The sequence below is a fragment of the Panthera uncia genome, chromosome A2 (assembly GCF_023721935.1).
Source record: "Panthera uncia isolate 11264 chromosome A2, Puncia_PCG_1.0, whole genome shotgun sequence".
Lineage (NCBI taxonomy): Eukaryota > Metazoa > Chordata > Mammalia > Carnivora > Felidae > Panthera > Panthera uncia.
Genome location: NC_064816.1, coordinates 15,514,538 through 15,542,234, shown reverse-complemented (window position 1 = coordinate 15,542,234; position 27,697 = coordinate 15,514,538). Strand labels below are relative to the sequence as shown.

At 38.1% G+C, this 27,697-nt stretch overlaps 1 protein-coding gene, 1 long non-coding RNA gene and 1 pseudogene across 7 annotated transcripts in view; 2 read left to right on the top strand and 1 right to left on the bottom strand.

Moving 5' to 3' along the window:
* Nucleotides 1–27,697, top strand: part of SETD2 (SET domain containing 2, histone lysine methyltransferase) — a 123,457-nt gene that overhangs the window by 58,441 nt on the left and 37,319 nt on the right. For 2 of the 6 annotated variants that reach the window (XM_049642571.1, XM_049642570.1), the window contains exons 12-14: nt 302–964; nt 24,287–24,335; nt 27,167–27,350. In XM_049642571.1, the coding sequence (XP_049498528.1) occupies nt 302–964; nt 24,287–24,335; nt 27,167–27,350 (896 nt within the window). Of the gene's footprint in view, nt 1–301; nt 965–3,918; nt 10,388–24,286; nt 24,336–27,166; nt 27,351–27,697 lie in introns of those variants that run through there. The other 4 variants (XR_007460199.1, XR_007460200.1, XR_007460198.1 and 1 more) reach the window with 4 other exon arrangements.
* On the bottom strand, nt 8,800–9,301 carry LOC125930679 (sterol carrier protein 2-like; annotated as a pseudogene).
* On the top strand, nt 19,411–24,276 carry LOC125930686 (uncharacterized). Its single transcript, XR_007460214.1, has 2 exons — nt 19,411–19,497; nt 19,533–24,276. It is a non-coding gene; the product is annotated as an uncharacterized LOC125930686 (long non-coding RNA).

The window sequence follows — 27,697 nt, the reverse complement described above, 5'->3', positions numbered from 1 at the left end:
TTTTAATCTCAGGTTTGAGAAGCACTGGTGGAGGATATTAATTGCTCCTGTTTAATATTGTGAGCAGTTACCTGCCCACATTTTTATTTTTGCTGGTCAGTCTTAAAAAAGTTTTCTTTCCTTTCTGGAGGAAAATAATATTATGACATTTAAATCCTTCTGTAGTTATAGAGACTTTGGTCTGAATAAGACAGTAAAGAAACCCCACTGCTCTTGCAAAAATGATCTGAGTCCCATCCAGAGGTTTGAAAAGTCAACTGTGTAAAGTGATGAGATTTTTTTTTTTATTGTGTTTAATCAGATTATAAAGACTTTGGAACACTTACCCATTCCTACTAAAAATATGTTGGAGGAAAGCAAAGTACTTCCAATTATTCAACGCTGGTCTCAGACCAAAACCGCCATTCCTCCGTTGAGTGAAGGAGATGGGTATTCAAGTGAGAATACGTCACGTGCTCACACACCACTCAACACTCCTGATCCTTCCACCAAGCTAAGCACAGAAGCTGACACAGATACCCCCAAGAAGCTCATGTTTCGCAGACTTAAAATTATAAGTGAAAATAGCATGGACAGTGCAATATCTGATGCTACCAGTGAGCTGGAAGGCAAGGATGGCAAAGAGGACCTTGACCAGTTAGAACACGTCCCTGTAGAAGAAGAGGAAGAGTTACAGTCACAACAGCTACTCACACAACAGCTGCCTGAGTCTAAAGTTGAGAGTGAAATCGCCATGGAAGCCAGTAAGCTACCCATATCTGAACCAGAGGCTGATGCTGAAATAGAGCCTAAAGAGGGCAATGGCACGAAACTGGAAGAAACTATTGCTGAGGAAACACCATCCCAAGATGAAGAGGAGGGTGTATCTGATGTGGAGAGTGAGAGGAGCCAGGAACAGCCAGATAAAACAGTAGATATAAGTGATTTGGCCACCAAGCTCCTGGATAGTTGGAAAGACCTAAAGGTAAGGAAACATTTCTGTTTACTTTAACCTGAATTACTCAGGTCTAGAGTTCCACAAATCTTAAGTTGAATTACCTACTTTTCTAGCTATACATATATTTGAAAAATGGAATACCATCTCTCTTACTGATAACTAATTACAAATGTCTCAAATCTTTTAAACCTTGGCAAGAGATATACCAGCCAAACTAATATACAGATATCCCCTTTTCTTCATTTAGAAAAGCATATCGCAGCAGTGACTTCAGTTTTTTTTTTTATTTTTTGTAATTTTTTAAACATGTACTCATTTTTTGAGAGACAGAGAGAGACAGTGCAAGTGGGGGAAGGACAGAGAGAGAGGGAGACACAGAATCCGAAGCAGGCTCCAGGCTCCCGGCTGATCACATAGAGCCCAATGTGGGGCTCAAACTCACCAACAGTGAGATCATGACCTGAGCCGAAGTTGGATGCTTAACCAACTGAGCCACCCAGGTGCCCCAGTGACTTCAGTTATTTAAGTGCACCTTACATTAAAACCAAAACCAGAAATACGTTGAGTTACAAACGTATGATTCTACATTTGAAAATTCTTTGTGAGAGTGTATGTAAGAAAAAAAGTCAGTGTTTAAAGTAATTGGAAATTAATATATTGGATTAACTAAAAATTAATTTTTAAAAATTAATTATAACTGGAAAACCAAGGTAATTCAGCAACTTCTTATCAAAAATGATTGAACACAAATTTCTATTCCAGTTAAACAACTTTATATGGAGCTAGTTGGTGTTCAGTTCCATTATTGTTTCTGAAATAGGCCTGTCTTTAAATGCCTACTTCTTTGGTCAAAAGATGTTACCCAGAGGAAAATAGAGAGGTCTGGAACCCTTACGCCTAATACGTACGAAATCTGTCATTAAAGAACGTAGCAAGATGTACAGGGTTTGCTTTGCAGAAAACTCAGTCTGGGTCTTGGATAAACAGAAGTGAATAACAGGATGAGCCTAGGAGAGATGTGATACATTTTGATTGTAAGTGATCTGTATCTGGGATTCAGGTCTTGAGGACCCTGTGGGAACAGGTTACTTCCTAGCTTCTATTTTTCTGTTCCTTTCTTCTGTCAGAAGTGAAGCAACCAGGTAAACCAGCAGTACAGGTTTATTTGCAGTAAGATGGACAACTGAATCCTACCTGTCCCCAATTATGATTACAAAACTCACCCATTAGATCCTGCGATTTGACCCATATGGAACTGACCTCACACTGAACAAAAGGAGTAGTTGATTGGTTGTGTACTATTCTTAACTTCCGGCATTTGTAATTTGCTGTGTTGAGACCCTTCTTTAAGTATGGTGTGGTTTCAGTTCTCGCTGACCTGTTTGCTACTCTTGCACCACTTAGAGTTTATCGTTACTCAACCTTATTAATAAACCTTGTGAAATCCTTCCTTTTTATAAACCTAAAAGGAAGAATTCATAGTAAATCTGCTTATGATACAACACTTGAACTGCAGGAACCAGAATTGCAGTTAAAAGAAAGAAATGCTGGGATGGTCACGTGGGTGGACCTTCATTTAAGGCCTGCTTTGTGAGGGCACAGGAGTGTGGAAGAAGTCCCTCTTGAGTTTGGAGGCTAGTACAGCCTGTGGCATGACTGGCTTCATAAGGAAGGTGGAAATGGAGACCTGTACTCGAATGGGCATAGAAAAGGCCTTACAGACATAGTTTTACAGAGTGAGAATGGGGTGGCAGACCCAGTAGTTCACTTTTGCCTGATAAATCTCTGGTTGACATAAGTTTGAAAAAATGAGATTTAAGCATCATTTCTTTAAAAACCTGTCTCTTCTTAAAACCTGGAAAAAAGTAATACTTTCGTTTCTCTCTATGGTAGTTTTTTATTGTAATGGTAGTGGTATGAATTACTCTCTGGGATATCCTTAACTCAGTTAGCTGTAACTGGTCATTTAAAGTCACACTCTAGACGTTTTTGAGTCCTACGAAATTATTTCTTCCCCTGCTTGTCCTCGTTCCTCCTGTCTGAAAGATCAAAGCAGTTGCATAGCACTATGTAGCTTGATGATCCTTTTGACTTGAGGCTCAAAATTTTATTCATACTTAAAATATATCCTTCTTAACCTTCATACTTTGGATGTATCCTGATTCTTAGCATCAAGGAAGCCATTGAATGAGATTTTCCTTCTTCAAACTTTAGTTTGCTCTGGAATCATTACTCACCTAGAATTGCATGACTGAGAAATGTTGTCACTTGACTGAACTGTGATGTTTTGTTACACATTGGTGCTGGGGCTCTTAATTCATCTATCATTCTGTTTAACATTTACCATGATTCTAATTCCAAAACTCTGATTATGGTTGTCAAGAAAAAAGAGAGAAAGAGAGAAAGAGAAAGAAAGAACTTTAGCCAGCATTTAATCAGAACATTGAAATCAGAAACCCATAATTTGAACATGTTTTAGATAAACACATGGACTTGATGTGATTACACTATACCCATACTATCCCGGCATTGAAAGAGTTAACTACTTCTGTCTGACTTCCACCTATGTATTCAAGTAGGCGTTGGCAGAAAAGACAATGTCTTATTCACCCAACCTTTATTAAGCACCTATTGCCAAGCACTGGGTTAGTTGCTGATGTTAATTCCAAGATCATACTAAAAAAAGCATTACTCTAAGATTGTGGTTATGTTAGCCACTCCAAGCTTCCCTGACCTTCTGGGGCCACTGTAACATTGTTGGACATGTGTTCCACTTGGCCTTTCTACACATTGGATGGAGTGAAGAACTGAAAGAGGTTGCTTCAGATCCTTAATCTTGATTTTTGCTGTGAAGGCAGACCATAGGGATCATCAGTAAATGAAAGAGGGTGGGAGGGAAGGGAATGAAGCTTCATGAATTACTCTTTGTCCTCCCAGATCTGATGATGATCCCCCTTGTAACTTGAACCATTTCCATCTAGCTTCTCAGGGCAGCAAGGAGCTTGTTAACATCACCAGCTGACCATGTGTCTCCTTTTCTCAACTCCATTTTCAACTTCGTGCTGAAGAAAAACGAGAACCTAGCGTGCATTCTGTGAAGAAACAGGAAGATGGTTGGGAAGTTGGATGATGCATGAAAAATATAATAGGTGAAAAGAGGACAGAGGTGGTTAACTCACTGGCGCCGGCGTTATTTTGGTGCGTCCATTGCCGACAATGGATGTCGTTCCGGGAAAATCCCGACTCCTGGCGAGAAAGGATTAAGTGAGCTACTTTTTCTATACCTCTATACACAGGACTGCTGCCATGGCTCCACAGGGCTTGCACATTTTGACTCCTAAAGTAGACCTAAACAAGAAACATCACCTAACACATTGCTACTACACATGAGCATGTATTTTCATGTGCAAATTTATCGGGCTACATTTTCAGCAGGGACATGTGCGTATATTTCTATTTGCAAAAGGAATTACTGTACATCACCCCTCATGCTGAAAATATACCCTAGACTTCACAGGGCAAAACAGTTGGTTTTAAGTGGTCATTGATTATAACTTGACTGGAAAATCCTCATTCATTTGGATCATGAGAAGAGGAGGTAAGGTTCCTGTGAATTTGGCAGTTTTTTTTTCCAGTAGATTATGATGGCTAGTGAAACCCAGTAGATTATGATGGCTAGTGATTCCAGAGCCTCTCTTGTAAACACTTAGACTGCAGGATATGCATCTCTCCTTATAATGAAATCTGGGTAGTTACAGTTACACCTGGTTAACATGATTTAGGGGCACCATTCTGTACATGTGATAAGTTGGACTATTCTTAATAATACTCTTCTTCATGTTTATGTCAAGACTATCTTTAATTCAACAAACATATTATTTGCCTAGAAAGTTAAGCATTAAACTCTTTACAGAAAGTTTAAATAAAACATAGGGTTACTCAGCTGAAAACGTTTAAGTCACTACTTGGAATTTCAGTCTGTAACTGATATCCTATGTGGAATCTGCTATGCAACATTTCAAAATGAAATTATGTACCCTGGGTTTCTGTAATAAATTTCAAAATCTTTCATAGCGATTATTCTGTATTCATAAGGATCAATATTATCCTTTCCTTTAAAATATATTTTTTTTAACATTTATTTATTTTTGAGAGAGAGAGAGAGACAAAGCACAAGCAGGAAGGGGCAGAAAGAGAGGGAGACACAGAAACTGAAGCAGGCTCCAGGCTCTGAGCTGTAAGCACAGAGTCTGACACAGGGCTCCAACCCGTGAACCATGAGATCATGACCTGAGCCCAAGTTGGATGCTTAACTAACTGAGCCACCCAGACGCCCCTCCTTTAAAATTTAGAATTGCCCCCAAAGAAGCAGTCTTAGATACTGCTACATTGAAAGTTTTTTTTTTTTTTTTTTTTTTTTAAGTTTATTTACTTATTTTGAAAGAGAGAGAGAGAGTACGTGCGGGGCAGAGCAGAGGGGAAGAGAGAGAGAATCCCAGATAGCAGGCTCCGCACTGCTAGTGGGGAGCACCGTGTGGGGCTTGAACCCACAAACCGTGAGATCATGACCTGATCCAAAATCAAGAGTTGGCCTCTCAACCAACTGGGTCGCTTAGGCGCCCCAAAGTTTGTTTTACAAGTATCAGACTTAGTAAAAGGCAAAAATGGTCTAAAGCTTATTAGTAGTCCATTTTGTTATTACTGGATAGGTCCTTTAATCTAAATCATGGCTTGGCTATATCTGTCCCACTGCTTGTTTTTGTAAAGATTTTTGGGAACACAGCCATGCTCATTCATTTACATACTGTCTGTGGCTGCTTTTGCACTGTGGTAAAGTTCAGAGTCTGGCTGCTTGAAACATTCTGATTTTGAGTGAAGTCATTTTGATACTTTATTCTTTTGGATGAACTCTTAATTCTGTTTCCCTAAAGACATGATGATTATGGTTCTATAGCTCATGAAGTTAGTTTGAAAAAAAAAAAAAAAAGTCTTGACTCTGTTTGGGAAAAGTTACTTTAAATAATTTGGATGTAAGGCTGTCTGAGAAGTGGGAGAGAAGAGACCTTTACGCAATGTTGTTTTTCCCTCAGGACCATGATCAGGTTAGTTGGAAACTTAAGGGAGGTTTTGAGTATAGATAAGTTGGTGCAATCTAGTCTTACGTGTAACCATAATAAAATGTATAAATTTTTCTTAATATTCCTTTTACTTTTGATGTGATTTCAGACTTATAGGAAAACTGCAAGGATACTATTCTGTGTATGTATTCTGTATGTGATACACATTCTAGTGACAAATGTAGAAAAAAAGCTAAAAATTCCTCTTATTCCTCCACCCAGATTCCCCAATGTTAACATTTTACCAAATATGCTTTATCATTTTCTCTTAAAATAAGTTACAGATGTGACATCCATTTCCCCTAGATATTTTAGTGCATATTTTATAAAAACAAGGATATTATTCCATATGACTGCAGTATATTTGTTAAAATCAGCAGATTAGTGACAAAATACTGTTATCTGACCAACAGATTTCCTTCAGACTTTGCCAATTGTACCCATAATGTCTATAGCAAGAAAAAAAAATCTGATCCAGAATTGGAGCTAAAGTGTTATGTTGGGTTGTATCTCTCTAGTATCCTTTAATCTGGAATAGTTCCTAAGTCTATCTTTGCTTTTTATACATTTCAAATTTTTAAAATATTTTGAAATTTTTTAGAATATTCCTCATTTGGGGCTTGTCTGAAGTTTTCTTTTGGGTTCAGGTTATACATTTTTGTCTGGAATAGTAAGGAGTATCCTTCACATGATGTTTATTTGTTCCACTATTGGCACTGTCAACTCCAATCCCTTGGTTAAAGTGGCGTCTGCCAGGTTTTCCAACATAAAGTTACTGTTTGATCCTTATCATTAAAAATTATCCTATAGGAGCACCTTTGGAAGTGTGTAAATAATCTGCTTTTTATCAGATTTATTCATTAGTTTCAACATCCAGTGAATTTACCCAAATCACTTAACAGCTGTGATGGTTGCCAAGTGGTGATTTTCTAACCCCTCATTCCTTCTGCTCCCCTCTGTTTTGGTTGTAGCCCTCTTGTAAGCAAGAGCTTTTCCTGCTCTCCCATGTAGTTCTGTATTCATTGATTTTTATCAGTTTAGGCTCATGCATTCTCATTTTTTTATTATTTTTTTATTTTAATTCTCTATTAAACATTCTTCCAAAGCATTATTTTACCCTGTATCTTACAGTTATAAGAAATAACATTGGCATTAGAAAAACTAGGAAGAACGATAAATGTTTCCTTCTTCTATAAAGAAAGAAAATTATAACAAAGGACAGAGCTTTACACATTTAGTTAAATAGGAGATTCTGATTTGAAAACTGCATCTCAGAGCAAACGTGTATTTGCTCAGTTATTACTATTTTCAGTTTTTTTTAATGTTTGAGAGAGAGCAGGGGAGGGCAGAGAGAGGGAGTGAGAGAAGGCTTCATGCTGTCAGCACAGAGCCCAGTGTAGGGCTTGATCTTATGAAACTGTGAGATCATGACCTAAGCCAAAATCAGGAGTTGGACACTCAACCAATTGACCCATCCACATGCCCCTGTTCAATTATTTTTTAACAAAAATACTTATTTTTCAAGAAGGAAACCCAGTACAATTTTTTTATTTTAAAAATAGTCCTGCATTCAGCTATAGTTCCCCCCGGCCCCCGCCAAGCTCTGATCAGATTTATTTTGATTTGGGAAAAGTTTTCTTTTAAACATCCCAGTACAGAACTTTTAAAACTATTAATAGAAAATAAATGAAGAACATTAAGTGCACAACACTAATTACTGGCGAGGTACTGGTATTCTGTTTCTTCCCTGCTTCTCCCAAGAAAACCTTAAATTGAATCTTCAGCAGAATGATCCTTAAATATACTTTATAAAAAATGAGAGCTTTTGTTTATATAACTTTTAGATTTTGTTCTTCCTAATTTTATTCTGAAACTCAATTTTATGCCAAATCATATTAGCTTTGTAATGTACACTTGTATGCAGTTCAGCAAAGCAGTAGTATACCTCAGGCTCTGTTCCCCCAGAGTTTAGGAAAAACAGAATTGGTCACAGGCATGTATTGATTGATTGAATGATTGATTGAGCATGTGTGTACACACCTGTGTGAGATGGAGAAGGGCAGAGGGGGAAAGAGAATGTTAAGCAGGCTCCACACTCAGCACAGAGCTCAGTGCAGAGCCTGATGCAGGACTCGTTCCACAACACTGGGATCATGACCTGAGCTGAAATCAGGAGGCCGGCACTTAACCAACTGAGCCACCAGGCGCCTGGGTCACAGCCATTAAAAACCAATCTAAGGGCACCTGGCTGGTTCCCTTAGTAGAGCATGTGACTCTTTTTTTTTTTTTTTTTTTTTTTTAAGGCTTATTTATTTTGAGAGAGAGAATGCATGAATTGGGGAGGGACAGAGAAAGAGAGAGAGAGAGAGAGAGAGAGAGAGAGAGAGAGAGTGAGTCAGTCCCATGCAGGCTCCACACTGTCAGCACAGAGCCCAATGCGGGGCTTGAACTCATGAACTGTGAGATCATGACCTGAGCCGAAATCAAGGGTCGAACGCTTAACTGACTCAGCCACCCGGGCGCCCTGAGCATGTGACTCTTAAACTCAGAGTTCTGTGTTCAAGCCCCATGTTGGATGTGGAGCATTAAAAAAACATTAAAAAAAATAAAAAAATTAAAAAAGCCATTAAAAACAAATCTCACACTGTTTGCCAGTGTGTAATTTCTAAGTTCTGACAATGAAATATATGGATATAAATCTGTATATCTCATCTTTAGTTTTCAAAGGTAGGCAGAGGGGATTCCTCACAGTTTAGTTTTGCTCGGCTGAAACTGAAGACTTTGTAACTTCATAGCCAGTGATTGCCAGTGATTTTCAATTTGCCTTGAAAGAAGGCCAACTGAGGATTAATTTTACCAGTCATTAAAGCCAGCAAGTCCAGGTCAGCCATTGGGACTCTGCAGTCAGCCTTCTTATCTGAGTTAGGAAGCACTGAACTGCTGTTCGTCACATCCACCACCCTGGTGGCTTCTTTACCTCCAGGGCCATCCTTTACCTTGAAGGCAGAAATACTACCAATTTCTTCACAAACTGTTCCCCTTCCTCTTTAAGCTTCTTTTCAGTCTCCTTGAAGACAAGATTTGCCTTAAATCTACCAACTGGGGCAGCCTTAATTTGATGAGTTCTAAAAGAACCAGCAGCTTCAGGAAAACCCATCTTGTACAGTGTGACAACCACAACTCCTACAGTGCCTAAATTATGCTGCAGAGCCTCCTGGGTTCTTGTTTTATTCAGTGAATTATCCATTAATTTTGTTATTTATTTGCTTAAGTTGTCCCTTGTTTGGCCAGTGTGAGAGACCCTTTAGGTTCCCTTCTGTGTGATTTTGACAGGTTGCCGTCAGTTTTTTAACCTGGAACAACATGCTATTCCAGGCTTATCTTGCACTTTCCCTTACCCAGCCCTGGAATCGGCCATTTGTCCAATAAACTCTGCTTTCTATGATGTGAAGTGAGATTGAGAAACCAAGATCTGGAGGCACCTGGCTGGCTCAGTTGGTTACCTGTCTGACTCTTGATTTCAGCTCAGGTCATGATCTCATGGTTTGTGAGATCAAGCCCCTGGTCCTGACAGTGCAGAGCCTGCTTGGGATATTCTCTTTCTCTCTCTCTGTGCCCCTCCCCTGCATGCTTGCTTGCTCTCTTTCTCTCTGAAACAAACAAACAGAAACTCTTATTAAGAAACCAAGATCTGGGCTCTAGATGAAGTCATTGCTACTGGGGCATTGCTTGTAGGGGCTGTCACCAGACGGTATCTATACGTACATATGCATATGTGTATTTCTCTGTATGAGTAAATGTGTGAACACATAATGTACTCAACCTGTCGTTTCTCTCGCCTTCCTTCTGTTAATCTGAGACCACACCCTTGTCTGAATCATTTGGATTTCCCTGTGATTTTCACTATTCTGCCTATCCCTCAAAAGGTGGTATTTCTTGCAGCACCTGAGATTTCTTTTGTCCTACATGTTAAATAGGTCACATTGTCTTCTCATTGCCATTTTTAATTCAGGCTCCTGTCATTTCTTGCTTAGACTGTTGGAACAGCCTCCTGTTTGTCCTTCTTGCTCCCATTCCTCCCTCCCTTCATATTTTCCTTTATATGCTATCGTGTTATCTTTTTAAAAACATAGATGTGATCTGGGTCGCCTGGGTGGCTCAGTTGGTTAAGCATCCGACTCTTGATTTTTGGCTCAGGTCATGCTCTCATGGTTCGTGAGTTAGAGCCCCACGTTGGGCTCCACACTGAAAGTGCAGAGCCTGGTTGGGATTCTCTGTCTCCCTTTCTCTCTGCCCCTCCCCTGCTCGTATTCTCTGTCTCTGTCTCTCTCTCTCTCTCAAAAAAACAAACACACACACACTAAAAAAAAAATAGATGTATCAACAGGAACCTCTAGTAGCATCACAGAGACTCCCATTAATTCAAGAAGAGAGCCTTTAGTGTATGACATGAGAGGTACTTCTACGTTTATCTAACTTTCTTGCCCAACAGTGTTTCTTACACATTCAGTGCATGAATCACATCAGGCTGTTCATACGTACTCACCCTTCCGTGGCCTTATGCATGCTGTTCTTTTTGCTTGCAATATCTTTTCTTCTTTCTCTCCGTTTTTTGTTTTTTTTTTAATCTTCCTTTACTTAGACTTACAGTTGCAGCTCATTCTTTGTGATACTTTGTCCTTTTCTGTATTTCTCTATACAGTAGTTGTAATCTTAACAGATTACTAAAATTAGTTGCTTAGTCCCCTCACTGGACCATGAGATCTTCAAGGGCAAGGATTGTATCTTGATTTTTGTAGTAAAGGTTACTTTTATTATGGTATCATTTAAATAGTGGTTATAATAATAAGTTACCTCTTAATAGTAGTGAATGACTACTATGTGCCCCCTATGATCAGTAGCCAGATTGCTGTTTGGAAATGAAGATCTGATCATGTCAGTGTCCTATTTAAAACTTTTATATGGTTCCTTATTACACTGTTATAATAAAATCCATTTTTCTTCATGAGGTTTGCCTACCATGATATAGTCTGGTCCTTATTTATTTATGCAGTCTCACGTCAAGCCATTCTGGCCCCCCCAGTGGGTCTGTGCTACTAATGTTCATACACACGTGAACACACATTCATTCATTCCTGAAAACACTTACTTCTGTTTGGATGTCTCTTGTGTAAGTTTCATCCTTTCCCCAGGAAAGCCATTCCCGTTCCTCTAAGAGTATTCTGCCCTTTCTGTATGGTCTCATAACCTCCTTTCCAGTCACAGCACATAATATTTCTTTCGTACTTGCACGGAGTGTGAGGGCAAAGAATGCTTATGTCTTGGTCATTCAAGTCTCCCCAGGATATGTCGTTTGACACTTCATAAATATTTGAATGAAGTGTGAAGAAGTTTCATCTTTCCCCATGGTATCACACTGCTTCTTGAAACTGTGGTGTGTGTATTTTATTTGATAGGTGGTCAGAAAATATTTGAATGAGTGTCATATAATCTTTACAACCCTGTGAAGTATACATGGTGGTGTTTTTATTCCCTGTAAAACAGAAAACAAATAGGCCCATGAGGTTGTGACTTAGCTTTTAAGTGACAGAGCTGAAAATTGACTTGGGTCTTCTGATTTAAATCCCATATTCTTTCCATTCCCTTTTGCTGATCTAATAAATTGTGACTTCTATATCTTTGCGAGGCAATTTATATAATTATGTACCTTTGGTGAATACTTCAGATTTCTCTTAATCTGCTTCTGATTTAGAAACTAATAAGTCCAAATACATTCTGAAATCTTAGAAACTTCCATTTTAGTGTTTTATTCAAGTTGTTTTTTTGTTTTTTGTTTTTTTTTTTTCCGTGCAGTAGAGATTGGCAAACTGTGATCTATGATTGAACTTCAGGGCATTTTCAGAACCCCTGAAATCATATGCAAAACTGGGGTTTTTCTGGGGCAGGGGTCCATGAATATGAGCAGCTTATCAAACAGAGATGTGTATATGTGTGAGTTGGGAAAAGAATGAACTGTGGTCCAAAAAGTATTTTCTGGATGATCTGGACATCAGGAGGTTTCCTACTCTTTTTTTTTTTTTTTAATGTTTATTTTATTTTTTTTGAGAGAGAGAGACAGAACATGAGCAGGGGAGGGCAGAGAGAGAGGGAGACACAGAATCCGAAGCAGGCTCCAGGCTTTGAGCTGTCAGCACAGAGCCTGACATGGGGCTCGAACTCATGAGCCTTCGAGCTGTGAGATCATGACCTGAGCCGAAGTCAGCCGCTCAACCGACTGAGCCACCCAGGCGCCCCAGGAGGTCTCCTACTCTTAACTGGAGTACTGGCTGGATCACCTAATCTTCTTTTTTTTTTTTTTTTTAATTAAGTTTTAAACTCCAGTATAGTTGACATACGGTGTTTACAATAGAATGATCTGACAATTGTACACATTAGTTGGTGCTCATCATGTTAAGTGCACTAATCCCCATCACCTATTTCACCCACCCTCCAACCCACTTCTTGTATCCTGCAGTTCTCTATAATTAAGAGTCTTTTTCTTGGTTTGTCTTTCTCCTTTTTTTTCCTCCTTTGCTCATTTGTTTCTTAAGTTCCACATATGAGTGAAATCATACGGTGTTTATCTTTCTCTGACTGGCTTATTTCACTTAGCATGATACTCTAGCTCCATCCATATTGTTGCAAATGGCAAGATTTCATTTTTTGGCTGAATAATATTCTATTGTAAATGTATATAATATCTTCTTTATCCATTCATCTATCAGTGGATACTGGGATGCTTCCGTAATTTTGGCTATTGGAAATTATGCTGCAGTAAACATAGGGGTGGGTATATGTCTTCAAATTGGTGTTTTTGTATTCTTTGGGTAAATACCCAATAGTGTCATTGTTGGATCGTAAGGTAATTCCATTTTTAACTTTTGAGGAACCTCCATACTGTTTTTCACAGTGGCTGCACCAGTTTGCAGTCTCACCAACAGTACAGGAAGATTCCTGTTTCTCCATATCCTCATCAACACTGTTATGTTTTTGATTTTAGCCATTCTGACAGGTGTGAAGTGATAGCTCATTGTGGTTTTGATTTGCATTTCCCTGATGATGCGTGTTGTTAAGCATATCTCTCTTGGCCATCTGGATGTTTGGAGAAATGTCTGTTCATGTCTCCTGCCCATTTCTTACTGTATGATTTGTTTTTTGGGTGTTGAGTTGTATAATGTATAAATTCTTCATATATTTTGGACATTAACCCTTTGTGAGATATGTCATTTGCAAATATCTTCTTCCATACAGTAGGCTGCCTTTTAGTTTTGTGGGTTGTTTCCTTTACTGGGCAGAAGCTTTTTATTTTGATGACGTCCCAGTAGTTTATTTTTGCTTTTGTTTCCCTTGCCTCAGGAGGCCTATTTAGAAAAATGTTGCTACAGCCAATGTCCGAGAAATTACTGCCTGTGCTCTCTGAGGATTTTTATGGTTTTAGGTCTCACATTTAGGTTCTTAACCCATTTTGAATTTATCTTCATGTATAGAGTAAGCCAGTGGTCCAGTTTCAGTATTTTGCATGGAGCCATCCAGTTCTCTCAGTAACATTTGTTGAAGAGGCTTTTTCCCATTTCCTATTCTTTCCTCCTTTGTCATAGATACATTGATCATATAAATGTGGATTTGTTTCTGTGATTTTTATCCTATTCCATTGATCTATGTGCTTATTTTTGTGCCAATACCATACTGTTTTGATTACTACAGCCTTGTAGTATAACTGGAAATCTGGAATTGTGATATCTCCAGTGTTGTTCTTTTTCAAGATTGTTTTAGCTGTCCTGGGTCTTCTGTGGTTCCATACAAATTTTAGGATTGTTTTCTGTGAAAAATGTTGTTGGTATTTTGATAGGGATTGCATTAAATCTGTAGATTGCTTTGGGGTAGTATGGACATCTTAACAATATTTGTTTTTCCAATCCAGGAGCATGGAATATTTTTCCATTTATTTTTGCCATCTTCAGTTTCCTTCATTGGTGTTTTATAGTTTTCAGAGTACAGGTGTTTCACCTCCTGGGTTGAATTTATTCCTAGGTATTTTATTATCTTTGGTGCAATTGTAAATGGGACTGCTTTCTTAATTTCTCTTTCTGTTGCTTCATTATTAGTGTATAAAAATGCCACGGGTTTCTGTATGTTGATTTTGTATCCTGCAACCTTACTGAATTCATTTATCAGTCTAGTAGTTTTTTGGTGGCATCTTTAGGGTTTTCTATATGTAATACCATATCATCTACAGATAGTGAAAGTTTTACTTCATCCTAACCAATTTGGATGCCTTTTATTCCTTCTTCTTGTCTGATTGCTGTGGCTAGCACTTCCAGTACTATGTTAAATAATGACCATCTACTCGTCACTTAAGCGTTAGGTTCACCAGTACAACCTGTAACTTCAGTGCAATCACTTGGAGGGCTGTGGTGATTTTAAAGTTTGAAAAATTTTAATTAGAAGAGATGGTTACATTTGAAAAGTGTAAGAAAAAATCTTAGATTTGGAATTAATTTGCTTAGAAAACAGAACTCTGAAAATGAGACACACTTAATCATCATCATAATCTTGGTTATTCTTCGGTGATTACTTAACACGAAAACCCTTATTTTTCTACACACATTTACTACTGGCCTAGAGAGGCCTCAAAAGCAGGCACTTGTGTTACCTGTTCACCTTGTGCTTCAGTATTTTTTAGCATAAGCCCAGCACATTTTAGGTGTGTGTTGAATAAAACTGAGCATTGCTAAGGTAGATTCTTTGAATTAGAGTCAAGCTGGTTAAGGCTGGAGAAGAAGGAGGGGCCAGGGGACAAGTTTAAAGCGAACAACAGTGAACTGGGAGGGCTTTTTAAGGTATGGCATTTGCTGAAGAGCAGCATTTAGAAGTTGCCTTGGGTTCCTGAGGCCTCAGCCTGAGATGTCACAGCCCTCAGGTGGTGGTCTTTACCATGAGTACAGCAGTAATGCCAAAAAAGTTTTTTGGTACTTTGTCAGGGGATTCTTCTGAGGCGTGTTATCTTTTTCTCCTCTTTTTATTTTAATTTTTAAATAGGCCTTTCCTGTACATGATACAAAGTTCAAAAGGCATACGGTGTGGTGTTTTGCTCCTACCCCTGACCCATGTCCTGTTCCCTGAAGGCAACCAGCACAACCAGCTTCTTGTATACCCTTCCAGAGATAATGTGTGCATACTGTGTGTGTGTATTTCTTTTTTTATAAAACTGGCAGCACTCTTTAGCTCCTTGTTTTTATTTAATATATTATGAAGCTAGTTTCATGCCAATTTACAGAACTTAGCTTTCATACTGCATGGTATTTTATTGTAAAGATATGCAATCATCAGTTTCCGTTTTAAAATTTTTTATTTTTTTTAGAGAGCATATGTGAGAGGGGAAGGGGGCAGAGGGGGAGAGAGAGAATCCCAACCAGGCTCCACACTCCATGCAGAGCCCAATGCAGGGCTTGATCCTATGACCCTGGGATCATGCCCTGAGGTGAAATCGAGTCAGATGCTCAACTGACTAAGCCACTAAGGCGCCCCTTATAATCATTATCCTTTCAGTCCTATTAATCAGTCCCCTATTTTGGCCGTTTCAGTTGATTCCTCTTTTTTTTTTTTTTAAAGCTCAGCATATAACTTCTATATAAATCATTTTAAACACATTTACATATGTGGGAATATACATGTTTGATAAATTACTAAAAGCAGTATCTCTGAGTCCTGGTCTGTGTTTTCTGTCATATTCATAGGTCTTGCCAGATTGATCTTTATAGTTTCTGTACCAGTTTAACTCTCACCAGCAGTGTATGTACACAAAGGCATCTATCTCACTACACTCTGGTCAGCACAGGTACTGTGTAACTTTATCTTGGTCAGACTGACACAGACGGAAAATTATTGAAGTGTTAATTTGCATGTCACTTACGCATGAAGTATTGAATATCTTTACATTTTTGTTTCCTGTTTTAAGAACTTTGACTCAGTCAGTGTTTCGTCTATTTTTCTCAATGGCTAAAAACTGAGATTGATTCTTACTACCTTCCATTTCACGGGAGCCCATTTGTCTGAAGTTAGAAGAGTGTCTCTTTAGGGAGTTAAAGGAATAAACGAAATTATTATACTCCCTCTTTCCTTTACTCTCCCTTCCTCTGCCCCTCATAAGTGTGTGATTTTATGAAGTCTCCAGCCGTTTATGTTCTCTTCTGAATTTTCTTTGTAGTCAGATTTTAAGACCTCTGTGACCTGATGGAAACCCCTCTACTCCTACCATTTATAATACAGTTTGTGAGGTAAAACCACAGACTCTTATGCTCTACGGGGACATGATGATGGGAGTTAAATAATTCTTCCTTCTGTTAAAGGAAACTAAATCCTGGTTATAGAGCCATTACCACTGAAGGTATTTCACAGAATTTATGCTGACAGGAAAGGAGCTATGGTACATAGCAGTATTTGTCCAGTAGGTTTATTTTCTTTGATTGGGCCTTGAGGTAGCGTAGGGCTGTAGACATGGAGGTGTTCTATGTTGTGTGTTCATTTTTTGATTTTGTTGTTAATTGAGAAACTGGATTTTTAATCTTTAAGCCAGTGTATAGAATTGTGAATCAGGTTCCATGACATGGTCCTATTTTACCCAAAGTTTTTGTATGTTTCTCTAAGTTCTTACCTCTTTTTCTAAATTTTCGGTGTTCAGTAATCAGATAAATATTTGGCATATTTTCTTTTGACACTAAAACTTCATAGATGCCCGAAAATCCTGGGAATATGGTGGGATATTTTGAAATCCTTTTCAAATACATTCAGTTACGTGGAAAAGCTTATCTCTTGGGACACTCTTTGTCTCAGGTCATGATCTCATGGTTTGTGAGTTCAAGCCCCACATCGGGCTCTCTGCTGTCAGCACAGAGCCCACTTTGGGTGCTCTGTCCCCCTCTCTCTGCCCCTGCCCCACTTGTGCTCTCCCCAAAATAAATACTTAAAAAAACTTACCTCTTGTGTAATTAAATACATAAATCCACATGCGTGCGTGCGTGTGTGTGTGTGTGTGTGTGTGTGTGTGTGTATGGTGTTCTTAGTATCTTAATTTTCACGGTTTTAAAATTGCTTAGAAAACAAACATTGTGACACAAAACATTAATTGATGAACTGAACACTAAAAGATTGTCATCCAAACATCCCTTCTCTGTTAACATTAGCATCTGTCTTTGTCTAGACAAAGGTTGTTTCTTAGGTTGTTGTGTTTCTTAGCCAAAGTCTCACTGTTCTAAGAATTGGGCAATGTAGTACAAATACAGTACAGATCTATTACAAAATAAAAATGCATTGATTTCATAAAGTCAGTGAAAATGATACTGAAGAAATAGTATACAAGAGTAGTAGTGTACTGGAAGCATTTTTAGAAAGAGTAATGAAAGGATTCTGAGAGACTTGGGCAAAAAGTGTGGCATCGTCTTAATCAGTCCATTATTTGGAAAAAGTATACCAAAAAATATCAGTGGTTGACTCATCTTTTGGGGGGAAGAATTGGAGAAGTTTTCTCTAGCTTACTGTTTTGGAGATTGCAAATAAATTTTAGTGGGTTTGTGAATTTGCATAATCTGTGAATAAGGATAAATGGAATCATACAGTATAGCTTTTTCTATCTGATCTTTACCTAGCATAATGTTTCCAGGATTCATCCATGTTGTAGCACGTATCAGTACTTAATTCCATTTTATAGCCGAATAGTATTATTCCCTTGTGTGGATATACCCAATTTTGTTACTCATTTGTATGGACATTTGTGTTGTTTCTACTTTTTGACTGTTACGAATACAGTTACTGTGAATATTTATGTACACATTTTTGTGTGAAACTGGTTTTCATGTCTCTTGGGTATATACCTATGAGTAGAACTTGTGAGTCATAGTAACTCTTCTATATTTAACTTCTGAGGAACTGCCAGACTCTTTTCCCCAATAGCTGTACCGTTTACAATGCAATGTAATAAGGTTTTTACCTTTACCTTTACCTGCAGTGTGTAAGGTTTTTAATTTCTCTAATTTCTCTACGTCCTCACTTTTTTACTTAGCATAATATCCTCAGGGATCATCCATGTTGTCATAAATGGCAAGATGTCCTTTTTTCTCATGACTGAATAATACTGCATCATGTACATGTACACTGTATCTTCTCCATCTGTTGATGGACACTTAGGTTGTTTCCATATCGTGGCTAGTGTGAATGATGCTGTAGTGAATGTGGGACTGCAGCTCTCTGAGATCCTGTTTTCATTCCCTTTGGATATATACCCGGAAGTGGAATGGCTGGCAAATGTTTATCAAAAAATAGAAAACATACTGTATGACTAAGTATAAAGTCCTTCCACCTTTAAGTTTTATTTTCTTCTAGTCAGCCTATTTTTCTCTATGTACTTTCTCTCTTGGCAGTCTCCTAAGTACCACAATATAAGTTACGATCTCCTAAGATGTTCCCAAATCGTGGATCTCTTTCCTTAGCCTGTTTCCTAAATTTCAGATATATATTTTCAGCTTGCTTTTGACTCCTCCACTTGCCTTTTAGATACAAGCTCATAATCTTCTCTTACACGCTGGTTTATCATTCTCTGAGGTACATTTTTATTAAAAGCATCATCATTTTTGGGGCGCCTGGGTGGCTCAGTCGGTTGAGCGTCCGACTTCGGCTCAGGTCATGATCTCACGGCTTGTGAGTTCGAGCCCCGCGTTGGGCTCGAACACAAAAACTGTGAGATCATGACCTGAGCCGAAGTCGGACGCTCAACGGACTGAGTCCCGCAGGCACCCCTTGAATGACATCTTTACATCTTTTGCAGGTGTTATTTTAAGCAGCCACTACTTCTGGTTATTTGCACAAAAGTAGAGCTTGGATACTTGACCTATATTAAATGCCCACTTGTTGAATTTATATGCAAATATATGTTAATATATGCCTGTATCATATTCTAAGTGCTAAGTAATTCATTTACATTACTTTTCAGCGTTTTCCCATCACTCTCTCAGGAACTGTTAGTTGTTTTTGCTTTCTTTTGTTTTAAAGTATCTTGTGTGGTACTATTTACACTGTAGCTAATTAATAAGTGTTTGACACAGAAATGAGAATCTTAGACCCTCCATAGTCTTGGTTTTCAACATTCTCTTCTGGTAGAAAAATTTTGAGACCTTGTCGGTCTGAAAAATGCCTCTATTTTATTCTTGCTTGTTAGGCAAATCATAATTATCATTTGAAAATAAATTTTTCTTTAAAATGTTCAAGACATTGTATCACTTTCTAGCTTACAGTGTTGCTGTCTATTGAAGTCTGATGCCATTTCGATTCCTTTGTTGTAGTAGGTGCTCTCATTTCTTCCATCTGGTGACTCATGTCTTTAAGTTCTAAAAACTTTGTGTGTGTGTGTGTGTGTGTGTGTGTGTGTGTGTGTGTGTGTGTGTTAGGGTTTTTTGTTTTGTTTTGTTTTGTTGGTATTTTTTTTCCTACTTCCCTCAGTCTTCTCTCTCATGCTTTCTGGCATGTCTGTGTTAGATGTAGGTCATCTAGTGCTTATCCTCTAATTTTTTTTGGTTTTCCACTTTCTTTCTTGACTTTTTGGTCTGCTTTCTGGGTGACATTCAGCTCTTTTTTCCATCACAGTTCTTATTTGTTCTTATCTTGCTGTCTTTTTTTAATAGCATCTTATTTCATTGATAGAGTATTTTTTTTTCTTTATGAAGCATCAGACGAAAGCACATGAAAGAGAATACAGTACATGGAATACAATAAGACATTTAAGAATGCATGTACATTCAGTACTCCTTTCTTAGAAAGAAAAGATAACACAGATGGGCATATATACACTTTTTTTTTTTTTTTTTGTTCTTCCACTGTCATTGTATAGGACTTCAGGATGGAACTGGAATAAACACATGTGTTCTGTCTCCATGTTTTTGTTTTCTGCCTCTTTCTTTCTATGTACAACTCCTTGTCATCCTTTAAGACAGTTCGGATGTTTATTTCCTTCAGGATACTTTTTCCAGTCCTCTCTCCTAAGGCCAGTTTTAGTATAAGATAGTATATGTTTCCTTTCTATTTTCCTCGAGTGCCTATGAGGTAGTAGTGGTGGTGGTTAAAAGTGTATGCTTTGGACAGAGACAAATCTAGGCTTAGATCCTGGGTCCAGTATAGAGCTCACTGTGGCATGTATGACCCTAGTATAGTTATTTAACCCGAGTATGTACTGTAGATATAATAAAGATACTTCTAATAGCAGTGTAAAAGTATATGAGAATGCAATTAAAGGACGTGGCACACAGTAAGAATTGTCAGCCATGATTGTTAGCCTGTGAATTCCTTGGTGGCTGCTACTGTGTATCTCTAGTGTCCTTTAAACATAGGAGACTGTTAATATGTGCTTTTAACACATAAATACTTGCTGTATAAATGAGCAAACCAGAATTCCACAAATAACCATCAAAGAACTTGTGCTGTCTTTGTCTATAAATTAAAAACAACTCCACACACATTTACAGGCTTTTATAAGGGATGTTGGATGCACTGCTTGTGCGTGAATTTATTAGTGATTCAGTGTTTATCAAACAATTTCTGGAGATTGATTTAGAGCCTTTGATGGAAGAGGAATGATTGATAGACTAAGGGTAAGCTGTTCTAAGCATTGAAAAGAGTTCAAAATGTTGTAGAGGTGTACTTATTTGTCTGACCCTGGAAATATGCAATGTCTAGTCTATGGTTATATAGGCCTGTAAGTAGCATTCTTACCAGGGATGAAAGAGAATGGTGGTATAGATTTAGTGATTTAAAAAAAAAAAAAAAAAAAGCTATGCAATACTTTGAATTTCTTTAGCACTGTGTGGTTGATTTCTGCACATTACTAGTAGAATTTCACTTATTGGTCCATTCAACAAGCAATTGAGTGTTGCCTTTGTGTCAGACATTTTCCCGGTACTAGAGATAGAGCAAAGAGTAAGATAGTGTTGGCCCTTAAGAATTACAGCTTTGAGTGTGTATGTGTATGTGTTAGGAGCAGCAACGTAGACACCAAAGAAGTAAAGCGGGATGATAGGTAAAGAATATCAGGTGGAGTGGGGAACTAGATTCTTTTAGGCCCTTCTGAAGGCAGGGTTAGTCCCTGAACCCAGGTCTCCTGACTCATGGTTTAGTGTTCTTTCATAACATGCTAGTCTTTTGAGTAGAATTTTTAGCAGACCAAAGTAAGTTTACATGGAGGGTTAGTGTGAATGAAGCCAACTCAAACATTTTCTTCGGTGGATTCTGTGGCCTGCAGATAGGACATTATTCTCGAATTCCATATCACATAAGCTACCATTATTGCTATTTATTCTTAAGACAGAATGATTTTAAGAAATAGTATAGTAATCTTCACATGACTGCTTCCTTCTCAGTTTACATTATTGTGGGGCTTTGGAAAAATTCAGGGCCTCAAAATAGACAACCTGAGTTTCCAGTTTAATTTTATATACATACAGCTTTAACTATATGAAGACGAGGATCCAGTTAGTAGCTCCCAAGTGCTTGGGTGCATGTTAATGGAATTTACTCCCCATAGTTTGAGGCACACAGTAAAAGTCAATAGCTTTTGGTCATGAGTCAGTAATAATCTTCCATTTTGTGAACACTGGAATATATTTTCTACTTTAGTAGTTGCTCTAAACTTTTGAATGAAGTTAGGAATATATTTTTGAGAAACATTTTCTTTGGTACCTTAACTGCCACCATAGAATAGGTCCCAACTTGAAGTCTGTGTAATAAATTATGATAAATGTTTGTAATGAATACTTGTAATGCCCAAGACCTTAGGCAAAAGAAACTATATAGGTAAAAATTTTGTAATCCTTAGTTGACACAGACTTATGTATCTCTGTGTCTGTTCTAAGCACCCTTTGTGAATGAACATGTTATCTTTTTGGAGTACCTAAATTTACAGAGGACCTAATGCAACAGTCATTTTGAAGCCTTTAAAAATGAATAGAACATGTGTTTTTCCTTATAGTGTGGGTAGGTGGTGATGAGTGGCATTCTTACTTTTTCCCAAGTTTGATAACCCCTCTGAGAGGTGGACAGAGGAGTCGACAGAGCTAAGAGTGTCAGCTTTGTCCTTCCTGTGTTTATTCCTGATTCACCATTATAGCTGGACACTGACAGCTCGACAGCTCCAAGCATCCCTCAGAGGAGCCACCCCCAGGTGGCTTTGAGCTGAGGACAGGCATATACAGTTCTTTCTCTCAAATTCTCCCTTGTGAGGAGAGTGTGTGAAGGCTGCTAAGAGAAGCTAGTAGTTCAGTGGTTCTCAACATTCTGTAGGCATCAGAATCATCTAGAGAGCTTTAAAAAGCGTAGGCACCCCTGGGTTGCTCGGTTGGTTGGGCGTCAGACTCTTGATTTCGGCTCAAGTCATGACCTCATCGTTCGTGGGATTGAACCCCATGTCAGGCTCTGCACTGTCAAGCGCAGACCCTGCTTGGGATTCTCTCCCTATCCCTCCCCGACTCGTGTGCATGTGCGCGCTCTCCCTCCCTCCCCCTGCCCCCAAAACAAATTAATTTTAAAAAATACAGATACTTGGGTCCAGTGCCTGGAATTTTAGATTTAATTTGTTGGGACGGTATTTCTATAAAAGTTTCCTGGAGCAGTCTAATTGTGTAGCCAGAGTTCCAGTGGAAGTCCTACACAGGAAAGGGACTGGGGGAATAGAGAATGCCACCTGCATTTATGTGTGTGTCCCTAAAGTAGTACTCCTTCCCAAATAATGCCACCATTCACCATTTCCTGTGTAGTACAGGAGATTAAATTGCTCTGGAGTCAGTCTATCTGAAAGCATCATAACCTTAAAAATGGAGATGATAGTATTTAATTAATAGAGTTGTTTTGAAGCTCAAATAAAGTAATGTGTTTGAAATGCCTAGTGTGATACCTGGCACACAGGATAAGTGCACATCTAATTAGGACATCTTTATTAAATAATTTGTCAGCACGCATGGGGTGTTGAATAATTATTTCTAAAAAATCTACATTCATATAGATTGCTCTTTATCTGTGTGGTTCATATTTGTCATTTTTAATCACACCTGAATATTAAATCTTGACCCTTCTTCAGTTGTATAGCATGTGGGTTATTTCTCGTTTTCCACAAATAATTGCTAGAACTGACAATTACGTGGAAGGAGGAGTTCTTTGATTTTTTTGGAGTACAGTTGCTTAAAAAAATGGAATTACCAGCTCGTATAGGTATGGTCAATATTATGAGGTTACTATAAAGTGGAGGTATCATGTGATAAACCATTGAGGATGTGTAGATTTGCCATTTGCCCACTTAACCAAGGTGACTGAATAAGGGAATGTTGTGCCTTGCCAAGAAGTACTTGATGGACTAGAAAGTGAGGGATTGTCAGGGAACAGGACATGTTCTAGGCCTTAGATTCATATAGCAAGAAAAGGTATTCAGGGCTGAAAAACAGTTTACATTTGTAGAGAACAATTTTGGTACAGCATTGATGCTGTTTCAAGAATGACAATGATCTAATATTTACCTTTCCTTTTTTAAAAATAACAATACGTAAGTAGATATTACATTTGGCCATTAGCCAAGTTGGTTTTGCATTTATATAAGAATATGAATAATGGGCATTGTCTTTAGACATAAGTTTTTTCAGAGGTGTTTTTATATAGCTGAGTAATTACTAACCTTTTTTCCCTTAAGTAGGGATGGCAAGTGAGAGGTTAGAATTGTTCTTATGAATACTCTCGATAAAGGAACTTTAGATGACTTCATTTTATATGCAGAAGCTTTGCAGAAATGAAGATTATCAGGAAGTATATTCCTGCCAGAAATGTAATGTCCAAGTTACTTAGTCTGCCACTTGGCTGATGAGATCAGACAAGCCTGGTAGGTGTTTAAAAAACAAAACATACATATACATAATAAATGTGTGTGTATGTGTGTATGTACATGAGTTTATATAAGTTATTACTTATTTCTGAGGGACCAGGATCTATTCTTAAAGCTAGATGTAAGTCAGATTTTGGAGAATAATTAAATACCAGTCTGTTCCTTCCTAGTTCTTTCTTGCCACGTGAAGTCAATCAGCTTCAAAGCAATCACCACTTCCACTCCATACTAATAACTCTTCTTTTGGTTTTTTTTTTTTTTTTTTTTTTTTTTTTTTTGTAATTGCAGGAGGTTTATCGAATTCCAAAGAAAAGTCAAACTGAAAAGGAGAACACAAGTAGGTATTCAGAGGTACTCTGTGTATATGGCTTTACAAATACTCTTTTGGAAATATGCAGAGGTAAATGATAAGAATTTTAGCTATTTTGTTTTTGAAACCCAACAGTATGTAATTAGGTAAATGAAGTATTTGGTGTAAAAGTTTGTGAACTTGCCTTTTTATTCTTTCTTAGTGAATTTTTGCCAAAAGAGATGTCCCTTTACACTACCTTTGGTGTTGCTTTCCTTGAAGTCACTGCTTTTAGTAGCTTTTCTTTCATTTATTTGTCCCTCTAGAACAGGCATTGTTAAACCTGTACTCCTAAATGTCTGTATAAGTCTTTACCTGTAGATGTTTATATGCAGAATCCTTTATTTACGTTCATTTTTCTAGGGAAAATTCAAAACTTTCATCAGGTTCTCAGGGGCTCAGTGATCCCTCAAAAGGTTAAGAGTCATTTACAGGGACACCTGGCTGGTTCAGTCGGTGGAACACATGACTCTTGATCTCGGGGTTGTGGGTACGAGCCCCATGTTGGGTTTTGAGATTAATTAAAAATAAAATCTCGAAAAAAAAAAAAAAAGAATCATTCCAGAAAAGGTAACAGGGAGGCCATGGTAGTCTGGTTTCTGGGTTTTACTACTTAGTTGTGTTTCCAGCATACTTCTTTAAAGATGAAAGCAATGGATCTTATGGTGGCTGTTGTTGATCTCTTGAGCCCTCCAGTATTGACCCAATGTAGAGTGAAGGAGCCAGTGTGATCATATTTTTGGTGTTTTTGTTTCTTTTTTTGTTTGTTTTTTTTCTTTTTCTTTATTTTTGGCATGAAGAGCTTTTTATAGTCTTAAAACTTAATGGTTAAATAATCATATAGGTTAATGCCCTGTGAGGTGTACTTTGTACCGTTGTTGGGGTTTTGTTTTTGTCTTGAATATTTTTAACTCGATTGGTTTAGTCTCTTCATAGCCAAACATCCTAGTTAGGGCTGGAAAGAATTCCTCCCATAAGAAAGAAGGCAGGGTTGAGTAGTGCTGGTTGGCAAAACCAGTGGCACCACTGTAAGCTTGATCATCAGAGGCTAGCTTCTCTGGGCTCACTGAGCTGAAATCAATAGCAGGATGGGCAAAGCTTAAATATCTGTGGGGTTTTCCCCCCAATATTTTGCAAATATCTACTCTGGGGTGCCCTCTGAGAGCGATGGCCTTTGAGAGGCATCTATAATGGAAGACTGTAATCTTTTCAGGAAGCAGCCTTTTGTGTGCCACCTTCAGTTTCTCCTTCACATATGTGCCCCAGCCCCAACCAGTCTCAGTCTTTTATAAGAAATACTTACAATTCAAGCCTAGCTTCTATATCAACCCTCAATGGCAAATTAAAAAGCTTAGAACTTGTAAAATTCCTAAGAACTGTAAAATATTTTGGGAAATATGTAGCCTAGCTTTACTTTCGTTTTATAATATGAAAACATCAGCCTGAATAAATGGAATGACATCTGCCTCACATATTCCAAGATGCAGAGTCAGAATATGAACTGTTAGTATGATTCCTTTTCTTACTTTACCAGGATATAGTGCAGAAATAGTCACATTTTAAGGAAGTTAACATCAGTACATGGAACCTGTTGTAAGAAGGAAATAGAGTAGTCGTGGGCAGATCCAGGTGAAACTAGGAAGTAGTACGTCCCAGAAGAATGTGGTGCTAATACCTTGTGAGCTGGAACAATTGTTTTAATTGTGTAGTGTTTTCTACCAGTGTGTGGTGTAGATGAGCTCTATGAGCCTCTCACTGACAAATGCTCATACGTGGCCATTGATTAGTAACTGTTTTGCAAACAAATGGAGTTTTTGGCCCACTAAAAGGAGAACTGCAAGAATGGCATATGTAAACCTAACCGTGATGCCAGGGAAGAAAACAAGTGATAGCATGTTTTTCTGAGGTGAGAAGAAAAAATAGTTAATGTTTATTGAGAATCTGCTTTGTGCTCTGAGAGATATTTTATAAGAAATTATTTCCACAGGACAAGAGCAATCTGATTAATCAAGTAGCAGTGCTAACATACACAAAGCAGTGGCGTATAATACCAGTTAATTTATATTGAAATATTCATTGGTGGGATTTAGACTTCTTAGGGAGATGAGAAACTAGGAGGTGTGGTCAGTGAAAAGTAGCACTTAGCACAGCTTTTGGGAACAGTGGCAATGATATTGGGGAAGACCATTCTAGGTAAAGAGGCTGAGTGCAAAAGTTTAATAGTATCATCTTTCAGTAGGAAGATGGCATTCTTTTTTTGAAGATGTAACTCTCTGGCTTTGATAACTTCATGAGTTATCAGCTGTATCATTTGTGTTTGAAATATTTTCATTTTGAAATGGTAGTTCATAAAAAATTCTCTAATCTGTTTTTCTTTTTTTGTTGTTGTTAAACTAAAAAGACATTTATTTCCCTTTTAGTTTTTATGCTTAGCATGCCAGGCTGCTCTTCTACAAATTGTAAATATACAGAGTTACAGGGACAGTAGAAGGCTTTTACATTTTGAACTGCAAGCAGACTGCCTTGTTAAAGGTAACGGGAACATCTCGCATGCATGTGTTCCACAGAACTTGTTAGAAAGGCTGAAGGCTTAGACTGAGAGTTTGGGAAAGGTAGAAAAGAGAATTCATGGCAGAGACTTTCAGGAAGTAGAGTGTACACACACACAACACCTTGTTTCTCATCCAAATTCAGGATGGGCATATGAGGGAGGAATCCATAGATCCATTTGTTGGATAGAAATTGTGTTCTACAGTTGACGTGCTATCATGATGGAGTAGAGTCTGCCAAGTAAATTTTTAAAAACCCTTTTCCCTTAGTAACTGAACGAGGAAGGGATGCTGTTGGCTTCAGAGATCAAACAGCTGCCCCAAAGACTCCTAACAGGTCAAGAGAGAGAGACCCAGACAAGCAAACTCAAAATAAAGAGAAAAGGAAACGAAGGGGCTCTCTCTCACCACCTTCTTCTGCCTATGAGCGGGGAACAAAAAGGCCAGATGACAGGTAAGTGGCCTGTGTGAGTTACTCTCTTTTCTGAGCCAGTTAGAAAGTTCCCAAGTCAGTACTTCTGATTTGGGGCACCAAGGGGTTTTGGAATAAGTATATTCTCTTGATGAATGAGTATAAAACTTTACTGATAAATATTGAGACAGAGTCTCTTTTGACAGTGAAGACTAGTGGATTTTCAGTACTTGAATGGTTTCTACTTGATAACATTTAAATGTTATTTGAGGAGCCAGAGACTTGTTCTTTCAAGGGAGTGGAGGTGGGTGGGAGATAACTCTTCAGAGGTAATGATAAATCTTCGAAAGTCAGAACTTTTTTTTAGTGAATCTTGTGCCTTACCAGTC